This window comes from Carcharodon carcharias, chromosome 7, assembly GCF_017639515.1.
Source record: "Carcharodon carcharias isolate sCarCar2 chromosome 7, sCarCar2.pri, whole genome shotgun sequence".
Taxonomy (NCBI): domain Eukaryota; kingdom Metazoa; phylum Chordata; class Chondrichthyes; order Lamniformes; family Lamnidae; genus Carcharodon; species Carcharodon carcharias.
Window position 1 is genome coordinate 122,165,247 of NC_054473.1, and position 13,190 is coordinate 122,178,436.

The 13,190-nt window shown below is 45.1% G+C and overlaps 1 protein-coding gene across 5 annotated transcripts in view; it reads left to right on the top strand.

Moving 5' to 3' along the window:
• mbtps1 (membrane-bound transcription factor peptidase, site 1) overlaps positions 1–13,190 on the top strand; it is a 160,434-nt gene that overhangs the window by 57,071 nt on the left and 90,173 nt on the right. For all 5 annotated transcript variants that reach the window (XM_041191447.1, XM_041191449.1, XM_041191448.1 and 2 more), the window contains exon 5: positions 1,845–1,955. In XM_041191447.1, the coding sequence (XP_041047381.1) occupies positions 1,845–1,955 (111 nt within the window). The remainder of the gene's footprint in view (positions 1–1,844; positions 1,956–13,190) is intronic.

Sequence of the window (13,190 nt, forward strand, 5' to 3'; positions counted from 1 at the left end):
ATATTGTGAACTATGTAAGAAACGTTAGTGACATGGTATCAGATGAATCTTTAACCTCTTTAAGTTTACATCAGTGAATTGACTAGTGAGTTGCAATCCATCTCTTCATTAAAATGCCTAAAATTTGGGTAGTCTTTCAGCTGCCTTGCATTGCCTAATCCAAAGAAGGTGAACAGTTATATTACTGAATTAGTTAGCTTGATTTTTGCCAGACTCATCGGAGATGAAGTTAAGAGAGAAATTTCAAACTGAAAAACTAATCCTGCAATCATAGCTAAGTAATGCAATCCTTAGGTTAGCATCAAGGAGCGTACTAGAGTACATGGGTAGCTATTAATTGACTAGGCCTAAAATTTGAACATTAGCTGGGCTTGTTTCTCAATTATGTTCCTGATCAATATGATGGCACAGTTAACACAGTTGGGTTTGGTGGTTGGATTCCATCTGTTGCTGCTAAAGTTAATGGCTTTGAACAACATGACAAACACATAACCATGCCCTTCCAGTACCAGTTGTAGTTAAATTGGCCTGTTTTCTTCTGTTTCCCCACCTGTTCTCCCCTGCCCCACAGAAGTCTGACTGCTTACGCATATTTGTTTCTGTTCCGGTAACTTCAGTAATTACATTCACAATTGCATTTATTCTGCACCTATAGCACTGTGATAATGCTTTGCACTGTGATAATGATTCAAGTTGTTACAGAGGTCTGGAATCATAGATGGGACCAGAGCTAACTCTGGTGGGAAGAAAGTGGAGTAAGATTCCTTGAAAGGTGGACTGCCTTCACTGTGCTCCGGACCAGAGCCCAATCTTCAGCTTGTTACTGCAGTAACTTGGGAGTTTGTACAAAACGAAAAAGCTATGCTAAATTATATGCCCATCACAGGCAGTGTCATACTCCAAGCTGCCACCAGAACTACTCTTTTTCTCTCTGCTATTGTCAAAAAGTTATCCAGGATGAGACATTATTTCAAATTTAGTAGTAATTACAAACCATTCGTTTTGTAGTCATGTCTATTTGATGTGTGCCCTAATGTAACCCATAGGCAGATAACTGGAGCGAAGATGCAGACAAGTTGATTGTGACTGTGACTTCCAACAGGAAATCACTAGTAGTAGCATTGTAACTGTGTTGCTACAAGTCCATGGTTGTGACAGTTTTAAGTAAAACAAGTGAGGAGGGCATTCAGTTGAGTGTATACAGTTGCCATGCTGAGCTAACTCAATGTTATAATTAGGCAGCACTTTCTTGAGGATTTTTCCAGCTTGGTTGATAGTCTTCAATGACAAAGCTGAAATAAGAAACCCTTTTTACTTGGAGCTTCCATCTCAATTGACAACGCATCTACATCCAGCAACCTGCTCTGAAAATTCTGCTCACATTTTGACTGCTGGGACAAATTCTAGCACAGCAGCTGAGACAATCCACAATATTTTAAAGCAATCCACAACATCCTAAATAAAACAACCCACAATATAAACAAAAAAAGTCAATTCACCCTATCTCCCAATGTTAATGGATCCATTAAAAAAAATTCCAGGATCTGCACCTGTGCCAAAAACTAATCAGTTCTTCCTTGGGCCATATGCTATCTGTGTACCAAGTTTCATTGAAATCTGTCTATTGTTTTCTGTGATGTTGTTTACTGCCAAACTGACTAAAGCAGGTGAAAACATTACCTCTGCCCACCTTCAGTGGAGGAGGTAATTAAAATTACTGAGTGTTCAAAGTGGGCCAGGCAGTATCTGAAGCAAAATGGTTAATGTTATAACAACTATGATTTTCATGGAACTGGTCGTCACTGTGTATAGATTTTCAGTTTGGTTTTTAACCATGTTTCCAGGTGCTGGTGTAAAAGTAGCAGTGTTTGATACGGGACTTAGTGAAAAACATCCTCACTTCAAAAATGTGAAAGAGCGGACAAATTGGACAAATGAGAAAACTTTAGATGATGGTATGTATTCTTGAATTCTACAAAACCTATTGCTGGTTTTTGGACGTGATTTAGTGTTTGGGGTTTATTTTTCAGAACATGATGTCACAATCAGCTGCTTCAGCTGAGCACAAAAGATTTTTGGATGTTGGGACCACATTTCCTGCCCCCAGCCGGTAGCTGCGGCAAATTTTATGGAAAAAACATGTAATAGAACATCTAATGTCATTAGATAGAGACTACTTATGTCATTAGATAAGGACTATTCATCTGCATTTACCATTTATGATCTGAGATTTTACTCGATGAATTGACAAGTATTGGCAATAAAGGATTTAAGTTCAATTTTTGTTTGTTGGCAGTTTTATATTTGTACTCATGGCAAGTATTTTAATCCAAACCAGAACTGGTTTTAGTGAATTTAACAAAGAGGGATAATTTTGAAGTATCACCACTACAGTTTGTGAATTGTTCAGAGGAGTTTTCTGCCTAAAGCTAATGGATTAGTAGTCGTTGGCACATGTAATGCTGTGTAATGGGGGACGTGGTAGATGACTGTTGAATTGCAAATGACAGGGGGTACAACTTATAGCTGCTACAACTGCAGACCAGGAGTCTGCCAAAACAGTACACATTAACTAGTCATAGGGAGTAATGCTTAAGGAGTCTGGAAGGTTGTGAGCATGGTGCAATGACAGTCAACCATTTGCAGTGAAGCTCAGCAACATCCTCCACTCTTGCTCCACGGGGTTCTTATATGGAACAGCTCAATGATTTATGAAGTGAATTGCTTTCACTAAGTTATTGGTACCTATGGCATCTATATTCAACATTTTTTGCTTCCACTTTTAGTTTCAGATGAAAGAGTGGGGAAAGGCAATTTAGTTCATCAAATTCATCCCAATCAGAAATGATGCAGCCTCGCACACAATTGTCCCTTTCTAGTCACAAGACGCCTTTAAGTAATTAGCTCTAGGAGACTGGGAACTGGTATATCTTGCTTCCCCCTATCAGCCCACAGCTTGCTGTCCATAGATTGTCATGCCCTCCCTTCACAGGGGCTTGCAGAAGACGCATGGAATTCATGTTCACTGTGTGCTTTTGTAATCTCTTGCTCAATCCTGCTGAATGAGTTGCCATGGGGACCTTTAACAAGTCACTAGGACCAAGTCCTTGATCCAGCTGCATCCAAATTGTTTCAGCGCTTCATTTCCACTTCTCCATTACATCTATATCCTCATTTATAAATAGTCAAACCAATACCTTTTCTGATCTGTCTTAGCTTTTTTGTACCCTTTCAACTGAATTTTCTATTCTTACCTCCTGATTCCAAGTGGTTGGTCTTGTATTCCTTTTCTCTCGTCATTACTGTGGTGTTCTGAGACATTTTCTGCACAAAGCAGAGCTATATAAATGCAAGTTTTATTGTATTGAGATTTGGCCAGATAGAGCAGTTAAGAACAACTAGCTTTGTGATGGCCACCTTTTCAGGCAGTATGTCCAAATGAAACAGCAAATAAGGAAACTAGAATTACAAGTTGAAGGAAAAAATGTAGATGTTTTAAATATGCTATCTGGATGGTCCAGAGCTACTTTAATTATCTTTTCCAAACAACTCTAAGAGCTGAAGAGATTATTTTTTATTGGTTCATGGGATGGGATACCCACCCCCAATTGCCTTTGAGAACTGAGTGGCTTATTAGGTCATTTCAGAGGGTATTTGAGAGTCGACTATGATGCAATAGGCCAGACCAGGTAAGGACAGCAGATTTCCTTCCCTAAAGGATATTAGTGAGCCAGATGGGTTTTTACAACAATCAAGAATGGTTTCATAACAAAAACAGAATTACCTGGAAAAACTCAGCAGGTCTGGCAGCATCGGCGGAGAAGAAAAGAGTTGACGTTTCGAGTTCTCATGATCCTTCCACAGAATGGCCATTGTTCTAGATTTTTATTGAATTCAAATTTCACCATCTGCTGTGGTGGGATTCGAACCAGAGTCCGCAGAGCAATACCATGGGTCTCTGGATTACTAGTCCAGTGATAATACCACTACACCACTGCCCCCTATTGAGGAGAAATTAGTTTGTGTAACGCCACTTCCAACAGTGCTACACAGACTTAAACAAAAACAGAATTACCTGGAAAAACTCAGCAGGTCTGGCAGCATTGGCAGAGAAGAAAAGAGTTGATGTTTCGAGTCCTCATGACCCTTCAACAGATAGAGCAGTTAAGAACAACTGGCTTTGTGATGCCATCTTTTCAGGCAGTATGTCCAAATGAAACAGCAAATAAGGAAACTAGAATTACAAGTTGAAGGAAAAAATGTAGATGTTTTAAATATGCTAACTGGATGGTCCAGAGCTGCTTTAATCATCTTTTCCAAACAACTCTAAAAGCTGAAGAGATAATTATTTTTTATTGGTTCATGGGATGGGATGCCCACCCCCAATTGCCTTTGAGAACTGAGTGGCTTATTAGGTCATTTCAGAGGGTATTTGAGAGTCGACTATGATGTAATAGGCCTGGAGTCACATGTAGGCCAGTTCTTGAGTTCTGTTGAAGGGTCGTGAGGACTTGAAACATCAACTCTTTTCTTCTCCGCCGATGCTGCCAGACCTGCTGAGTTTTTCCAGGTAATTCTGTTTTTTCTTTGGATTTCCAGCATCCGCAGTTTTTTGTTTTTACCTACACAAACTTACCTGGTGGTAGACAGCGTCACAGGCTGCTGCCTGTATGGTCCGCATGGCACTCTTCAGTGATGTTGAATGCCTTGCTGGAAGTGGCCCATGGGGGTTCCTGATCCTGGGGAATCATGGTAAATCTGCATAGCAATGCTACATAAATGAATTTATCCCCCAATATGTATAGTTTGTTTTAGTGATTTTCTTTTTTTTATTCTTGAGATATTTTATTCAAGTTCTGTATTATAATATTTAAAAGCTTAACACTATTGCAACTTCAGTATTGTAATGATTCAAAGCTTTTGTGTTAAAATAATTGCTTATCATTTAATTTTTGAACATGAGTAACACAACATGGGAGCTTAGTGATTGAAAGATCATGTTGAAAATGATTTGAATGAAGTGACTTTAATTTTTAATTATTTAGCTTTATGATCTGGGCACAACTACCAAGCCACTGTTGCTTACCCATCTCTAAGCTACCCCAAGAATAGCAAGAAGTCAACCACAATGTGTGGAGCTTCGCAGTAGGACAGACTGGGTAGGTATGGCAGGCTCCTTTCTCGAAGGAATTAATGGCAATGCAGTAGCATTCAGTTTTCTAGTGTTAGCCCACAAACTACAAGCTCAACTAAATCAAATTTTACAACTTGAATACGAACTCTCAATTCTGTTTTACCAGTTTTGTGACCAGTCAAGTGCCATAACTATTATGACACAGCCAATGGTAAATGCTGAGCTGTTCAAATCCCAGAGAGAAACTTGAGACAACTGTCATAGCCCATTTTTGTAATTTGTATGTTTCGAGATGCAGGCTTTGAATTCAGTAGTAATAAGACCACCAAGTCTCAACGTTTTTATAAAACTAAATTAAATATTTATTAATACAAGAAAGATTGTAAGCACATACATATATCTACAAAATTACTACTTTAATAACTACAAAAATGCCCTAATTAATCTGACTCCTAGTTACACCTCCGTTAAGGCAACAGTAAAATATATAACACAAAAACAGAATTACCTGGAAAAACTCAGCAGGTCTGGCAGCATCGGCGGAGAAGAAAAGAGTTGATGTTTCGAGTCCTCATGACCCTTCGACAGAACTTGAGTTCGAGTCCAAGAAAGAGTTGAAATATAAGCTGGTTTAAGGTGTGTGGGGGGGGCGGAGAGAGAGAGAGAAGTGGAGGGGGTTGGCGTGGTTGTAGGGACAAACAAGCAGTGATAGAAGCAGATCACCAAAAGATGTCACCAACAATAGAACAAAAGAACACATAGGTGTTAAAGTTGGTGATACTATCCAAACGAATGTGCTAATCAAGAATGGACGGCAGGGCACTCAAGGCATAGCTCCAGTAGGGGTGGGGAGAGCATAAAAGATGTAAAAATATTTAAAAATAATGGAAATAGATGGGAAAAGAAAAATCTAGATAATTTATTGGAAAAAAAACCAAAAGGAAGGGGGAAACAGAAAGGGGGTGGGGATGGGGGAGGGAGCTCAAGACCTAAAGTTGTTAAATTCAATATTCAGTCCGGAAGGCTGTAAAGTGCCTAGTCGGAAGATGAGGTGGTGTTCCCCCAGTTTGCGTTGGGCTTCACTGGAACAATGCAGCAAGCCAAGGACAGACATGTGGGCAAGAGAGCAGGGTGGAGTGTTAAAATGGCAAGCGACAGGGAGGTTTGGGTCATTCTTGCGGACAGACCGCAGGTGTTCTGCAAAGCGGTCGTCCAGTTTACGTTTGGTCTCTCTAATGTAGAGGAGACCACATTGGGAGCAACGAATGCAGTAGACTAAGTTGTGGGAAATGCAAGTGAAATGCTGCTTCACTTGAAAGGAGTGTTTGGGCCCTTGGACGGTGAGGAGAGAGAAAGTGAAGGGGCAGGTGTTGCATCTTTTGCGTGAGCATGGGGCGGTGCCATAGGAGGGGGTTGAGGAGTAGGGGGTGATGGAGGAGTGGACCAGGGTGTTCCGGAGGGAGCGATCCCTACGGAATGCTGATAGGGGGTTGAAGGGAAGATGTGTTTGGTGGTGGCATCATGCTGGAGTTGGCGGAAATGGCGGAGGATGATCCTTTGAATGCAGAGGCTGGTGGGGTGATAAGTGAGGACAAGGGGGACCCTATCATGTTTCTGGGAGGGAGGAGAAGGCATGAGGACGGATGCGCGGGAGATGGGCCGGACACGGTTGAGGGCCCTGTCAACGACCGAGGGTGGAAAACCTCGGTTAAGGAAGAAGGAGGACATTTCAGAGGAACTGTTTTTGAAGGTAGCATCATCAGAACAGATGCAACGGAGGCGAAGGAACTGAGAGAATGGGATGGAGTCCTTACAGGAAGCGGGGTGTGAGGAGCTGTAGTCGAGGTAGCTGTGGGAGTCGGTGGGTTTGTAATGGATATTGGTGGACAGTCTATCACCAGAGATTGAGACAGAGAGGTCAAGGAAGGGAAGGGAAGTGTCAGAGATGGACCACGTGAAAATGATGGGTGGAGATTGGAAGCAAAATTAATAAATTTTTCCAAGTCCCGACGAGAACATGAAGCAGCACCGAAGTAATCATCGATGTACCGGAGAAAGAGTTGTGGAAGGGGGCCGGAGTAGGACTGGAATAAGGAATGTTCCACATACCCCATAAAGAGACAGGCATAACTTGCGCCCATGCGGGTACCCATAGCCACACCTTTTATTTGGAGGAAGTGAGAGGAGTTGAAGGAGAAATTGTTCAGCATGAGAACAAGTTCAGCCAGATGGAGGAGAGTAGTGGTGGATGGGGGTTGTTCAGGCCTCTGTTCGAGGAAGAAGCTAAGGGCCCTCAGACCATCCTGGTGGGGGATGGAGGTGTAGAGGGATTGGACATCCATGGTGAAGAGGAAGTGGTTGGGGCCAGGGAACTGGAAATTGTTGATGTGACGTAAGGTGTCAGAGGAATCACGGATGTAGGTGGGAAGGGACTGGACAAGGGGAGAGAGAAGGGAGTCAAGATAACGAGAAATGAGTTCTGTGGGGCAGGAGCAAGCTGAGACGATCGTTCTACCGGGACAGTTCTGTTTGTGGATTTTGGGTAGGAGATAGAAGCGGGCCATCCGAGGTTGGGCGACTATCGGGTTGGAAGCTGTGGGAGGAAGATCCCCAGAGGAGATGAGGTCAGTGACAGTCCTGGAAACATTGGCTTGATGTTCAGTGGTGGGGTCATGGTCCAGGGAGAGGTAGGAGGAAGTGTCTGTGAGTTGACGCTCAGCCTCCGCGAGGTAGATGTCAGTGTGCCAGACAACAACAGCACCACCCTTGTCAGCGGGTTTGATGACAATGTCAGGGTTGGACCTGAGAGAATGGAGTGCAGTAAGTTCAGAGAGAGACAGGTTAGAATGGGTGAGAGGAACAGAGAAATTGAGATGACTAATGTCATGCCGACAGTTCTCAATGAAAAGATCAAGAGAAGGTAAGAATCCAGAGGGAGGGGTCCAGGTGGAGGGAGAATATTGGAGGTGGGTGAAAGGATCCGTTGAATGGGGAGAGGACTCCTGCCCAAAGAAGTGAGCCCGGAGACGAAGACGGCGGAAGAAGAGTTCAGCATCATGCCAAGCCCGAAATTCATTGAGGTGAGGGCGTAAGGATATGAAACTAAGTCCTTGGCTGAGCACTGAACGTTCAGCATCGGAGCGGGGAAGGTCAGGGGGTATAGTGAATACACGGCTGGGGCTGGGATTGGAAGATGGGGTGGGGACGGAGGGACAGGCAGGGGTGGAAGGTCCTAGATGGGTGTTGGTGTCAATGAGTTGTTGGAGCTTGCGTTCCTTAGCACTAGAGAGAAAGAGAAAAAGTTTCTTGTTGAGGTATCGGATGAGCCGAAGAATAAAATGAAACTGGGGGCACGCGCAGCTTTGAGAAAGGGTACGGCGGTGCTGCTGGAGGGAGAGGTCGAGTGTGTTCATATGGCGGCGCATGGCACTGAGTGTGGATTTCAGAATGTGACGGGAACAGCAGTCCGAGAAACGTTTTATGTCCCGGAGATACCTGTAATCCTGTGTGTGTTCGAAACATGAGGGGTGGAATTTCAGTTGAAATCCACGTGGGGTAAGCCGGAGACGGAGACAGTCACTGAGAAAGGAGATATGGCTGTGAAAGCGGGTTTTAGTAAACACCTTGTCAAACACCAGGAGGGAAATGGAAAGCAATGAAGGTGAGCAAGGCAAAAGAGAGCTACGGAAATCTTGTCGCAGAGAACAGAACTTCTTCAAGGAGGTAGGCATTTCTTGAAGAACAGTGGCAGACAATTAAACACAGAGATAAAAACAAAAAGATTGCGGATGCTGGAAATCCAAAACAAAAACAGAATTACCTGGAAATACTCAGCAGGTCTGGCAGCATCGGTGGAGAAGAAAAGAGTTGACGTTTCGAGTCCTCATGACCCTTCGACAGAACTTAAGTTCGAGTCCAAGAAAGATTTGAAATATAAGCTGGTTTAAGGTGTGGGGCGGGGGATGGGGGGCGCGCGGAGAGAGAGAGAGAAGTGGAGGGGGTTGGTGTGCTTGTAGGGACAAACAAGCAGTGATAGAAGCAGATCACCAAAAGATGTCACCAACAATAGAACAAAAGAACACATAGGTGTTAAAGTTGGTGATACTATCCAAACGAATGTGTTAATCAAGAATGGACGGCAGGGTACTCAAGGCATAAGTCCAGTAGGGGTGGGGAGAGCATAAAAGATGTAAAAATATTTAAAAATAATGGAAATAGGTGGGAAAAGAAAAATCTAGATAATTTATTGGAAAAAAAACCAAAAGGAAGGGGGAAACAGAAAGGGGGTGGGGATGGGGGAGGGAGCTCAAGACCTAAAGTTGTTAAATTCAATATTCAGTCCGGAAGGCTGTAAAGTGCCTAGTCGGAAGATGAGGTGGTGTTCCCCCAGTTTGCGTTGGGCTTCACTGGAACAATGCAGCAAGCCAAGGACAGACATGTGGGCAAGAGAGCAGGTTGGAGTGTTAAAATGGCAAGCGACAGGGAGGTTTGGGTCATTCTTGCGGACAGACCGCAGGTGTTCTGCAAAGCGGTCGTCCAGTTTACGTTTGGTCTCTCTAATGTAGAGGAGACCACATTGGGAGCAACGAATGCAGTAGACTAAGTTGTGGGAAATGCAAGTGAAATGCTGCTTCACTTGAAAGGAGTGTTTGGGCCCTTGGATGGTGAGGAGAGAGGAAGTGAAGGGGCGGGTGTTGCATCTTTTGCGTGAGCATGGGGTGGTGCCATAGGAGGGGGTTGAGGAGTAGGGGGTGATGGCGGAGTGGACCAGGGTGTCCCGGAGGGAGCGATCCCTACGGAATGCCGATGGGGGGGTGAAGGGAAGATGTGTTTGGTGGTGGCATCATGCTGGAGTTGGCGGAAATGGCGGAGGATGATCCTTTGAATGCGGAGGCTGGTGGGGTGATAAGTGAGGACAAGGGAGACCCTATCATGTTTCTAGGAAGGAGGAGAAGGCGTGAGGGCGGATGCGCAGGAGATGGGCCGGACACGGTTGAGGGCCCTGTCAACGACCATGGGTGGAAAACCTCGGTTAAGGAAGAAGGAGGACATGTCAGAGGAACTGTTTTTGAAGGTAGCATCATCGGAACAGATGCGACGGAGGCGAAGGAACTGAGAGAATGGGATGGAGTCCTTACAGGAAGCGGGGTGTGAGGAGCTGTAGTCGAGGTAGCTGTGGGAGTCGGTGGGTTTGTAATGGATATTGGTGGACAGTCTATCACCAGAGATTGAGACAGAGTAACACTGAGTAACCACTCCCAAATAATTAAACAAGGTAAAAAACTAATCGAAATGCCAGACTACACAAGTTCATTTAACCATTATGTACAAATTGTCCACCTTACCCGCCCACCGGGGATCAGGCGTTAGGCCTCCCACCCTGGAGATATACAATACCCATCTCGTGCAGGCTCTCCGTCCTTCGTCTTGGGTCTTGTGACATCTCTACGGGTGGTCTCTGTGAGTAAAATATATAGATCTAAACAGACAAAGCACACTCTGGACAGTTGCATTCAAAATGAGATCCTTTCAGCTCTGGGTCCTTGCACACAGCACCTTGAGGCTTACAGGAAGGAGCTTTAGATCTTAGAATCTCCTTGTTGCCAACAGGCCTTCTCTTCCTTTATACATATTTTCCTCTTTGAATGCAAATTTTCATTGTATCATTGTCTTTTGAACTTTACCTCTTCTAATAATAAATCCCTTTCATTACACCAATTTTATTAGTAAGTTTTGGAAAAAGTAAACACATTGTTTGATTTCTTCTGGCTAGGTGTAATATTTCACCCACTCTTTTGAATGGTTTATTTAAAAATGCAAATTGCACTCTTTACACTTCACCTTGTAACTTCCCTCTGTTTACCTAATTACCATTTCAAACCTACTTCTCTTCTATACATCAAAGCCTCTAGACTAGCTGGCTTTAATCCAATTTTAAGACACAGACGCATAGACACAGACACCACTAGAACTCTATTTTAAAATAATTTCTAATGACATTATAGACATTATATCTTCTTGACATAACTAATAGGGACTGTATTTTGTTTTTAAAAAAAGCAGAGATTTTTTGAGGTATTCGTGATTTACAACAGACCAGGGGCAGCTGAAAGAAGGGACATTTTGGATAACAAGGACAACTTCTGCATGTTAAATAAGAGGTTGGAGTTCAAGTAATTATAGGCTGTATGGTTTATGTTGTCAGTGGATATGTTTGTGCTGCCACCAACTTAATATGCATCCTTCAGCAAAAGCAACATTAACTGGGAAATCTTTACCAAATGGAGGATGGTGTTCCTGCTGCTAGCTTAGGTTTGGCGAAATCTCTTTGAGACAGTGATGCAGGTAAAGTTATCATTTATACAGCTCTATATCCGGACCTAAAAGGCAGAAGATTCATTTTCTTGTATTTTTTTTGCAATCGTTCTTTGGTAACAACATTTTGATATGTAGATGATATAGAAAGATGATTCATTAAATTCATGTTCTGTTCTTGAACCAGCTGAGAACAATGCTGTAAACTAACTTTTTCGCTCTCTTCCTTTCTTTCTTTCCCTCTCCTTTCTTTCTTTCTCTCTCTTTTCTTTCTTTCTCCTTTCTTTCTTTATCTCTCCTTTCTTTCTTTCCCTCTCCTTTCTTTCTCTCTCTCTCACTTTCTTTCTCTCTCGCTCTTTCTTTCTCTCTCTTGCTCTTTCTTTCTCTCTCGCTCTTTCTCTCTCCCTCTCTCGCTCCTTCTTTCTCCCTCTCTCGCTCCTTCTTTCTCTCTCTCGCTCCTTCTTTCTCTCTCTCGCTCCTTCTTTCTCCCTCTCTCGCTCTTTCTTTCTCCCTCTCTCGCTTTCTTTCTCCCTCTCTCGCTCTTTCTTTCTCCCTCTCTCGCTCTTTCTTTCTCCCTCTCTCGCTCTTTCTTTCTCCCTCTCTCGCTCTTTCTTTCTCCCTCTCTCGCTCTCCCTCGCGCTCGCTCTCCCTCGCGCTCGCTCTCCCTCGCGCTCGCTCTCCCTCGCGCTCGCTCTCCCTCGCGCTCGCTCTCCCTCGCGCTCGCTCTCCCTCGCGCTCGCTCTCCCTCGCGCTCGCTCTCCCTCGCGCTCGCGCTCGCTCTCCCTCGCGCTCGCGCTCACTCTCCCTCGCGCTCGCTCTCCCTCGCGCTCGCTCTCGCTCTCGCGCTCGCTCTCGCTCTCGCTCTCGCTCTCGCTCTCCCTCGCGCTCGCTCTCGCTCTCCCTCGCGCTCGCGCTCGCTCTCCCTCGCGCTCGCGCTCCCTCGCGCTCGCTCTCCCTCGCGCTCGCTCTCCCTCGCGCTCGCTCTCCCTCGCGCTCGCTCTCCCTCGCGCTCGCTCTCCCTCGCGCTCGCTCTCCCTCGCGCTCGCTCTCCCTCGCGCTCGCTCTCCCTCGCGCTCGCGCTCTCTATCTCTCTTTCGCGCTCTCTCTCTCGCGCTCTTTCGCGCGCTCTCTCTCGCGCTCTTTCGTGCGCTCTCTCTCGCGCTCTTTCGCGTGCTCTCTCGCTCTTTCGCACGTGCTCTCGCTCTTTCGCTCGCGCTTTCGCTCTCGCTCTTTTGCTCGCGCTTTTGCTCGCGCTCTCGCTCTTTTGCTCTCGCTCTTTTGCTCACGCTCTCGCTCTTTTGCTCGCGCTCTCGCTCTTTCGCTCGCGCTCTCGCTCTTTTGCTCACGCTCTCGCTCTTTTGCTCGCGCTCTCGCTCTTTTGCTCACGCTCTCGCTCTTTTGCTCACGCTCTCGCTCTTTTGCTCACGCTCTCGCTCATTTGCTCACGCTCTCGATCTTCCGCTCACGCTCTTGCGCTTTCGCTCTCGCTCTTTTGCTCTTACTCTTTCACTTGCTCTTTTGCACGCGCTCTTTTGCACGCGCTCTTTTGCACGCGCTCTTTTGCACGCTCTCTCTTTCGCTCTCGCTCGCGCTCTCGTTCGCTCTTTCGCTCACGCTCTCGCTTGCGCTTTCTCTCGTGCCTTTGCTCGCGCTCTCTTTTGCTCGCGCTCTCTTTTGCTCGCGCTCTCTTTTGCTCGCGCTCTCTCTTTTGCTCATGCTCTCGCTCTTTCCCCCTCTTTCA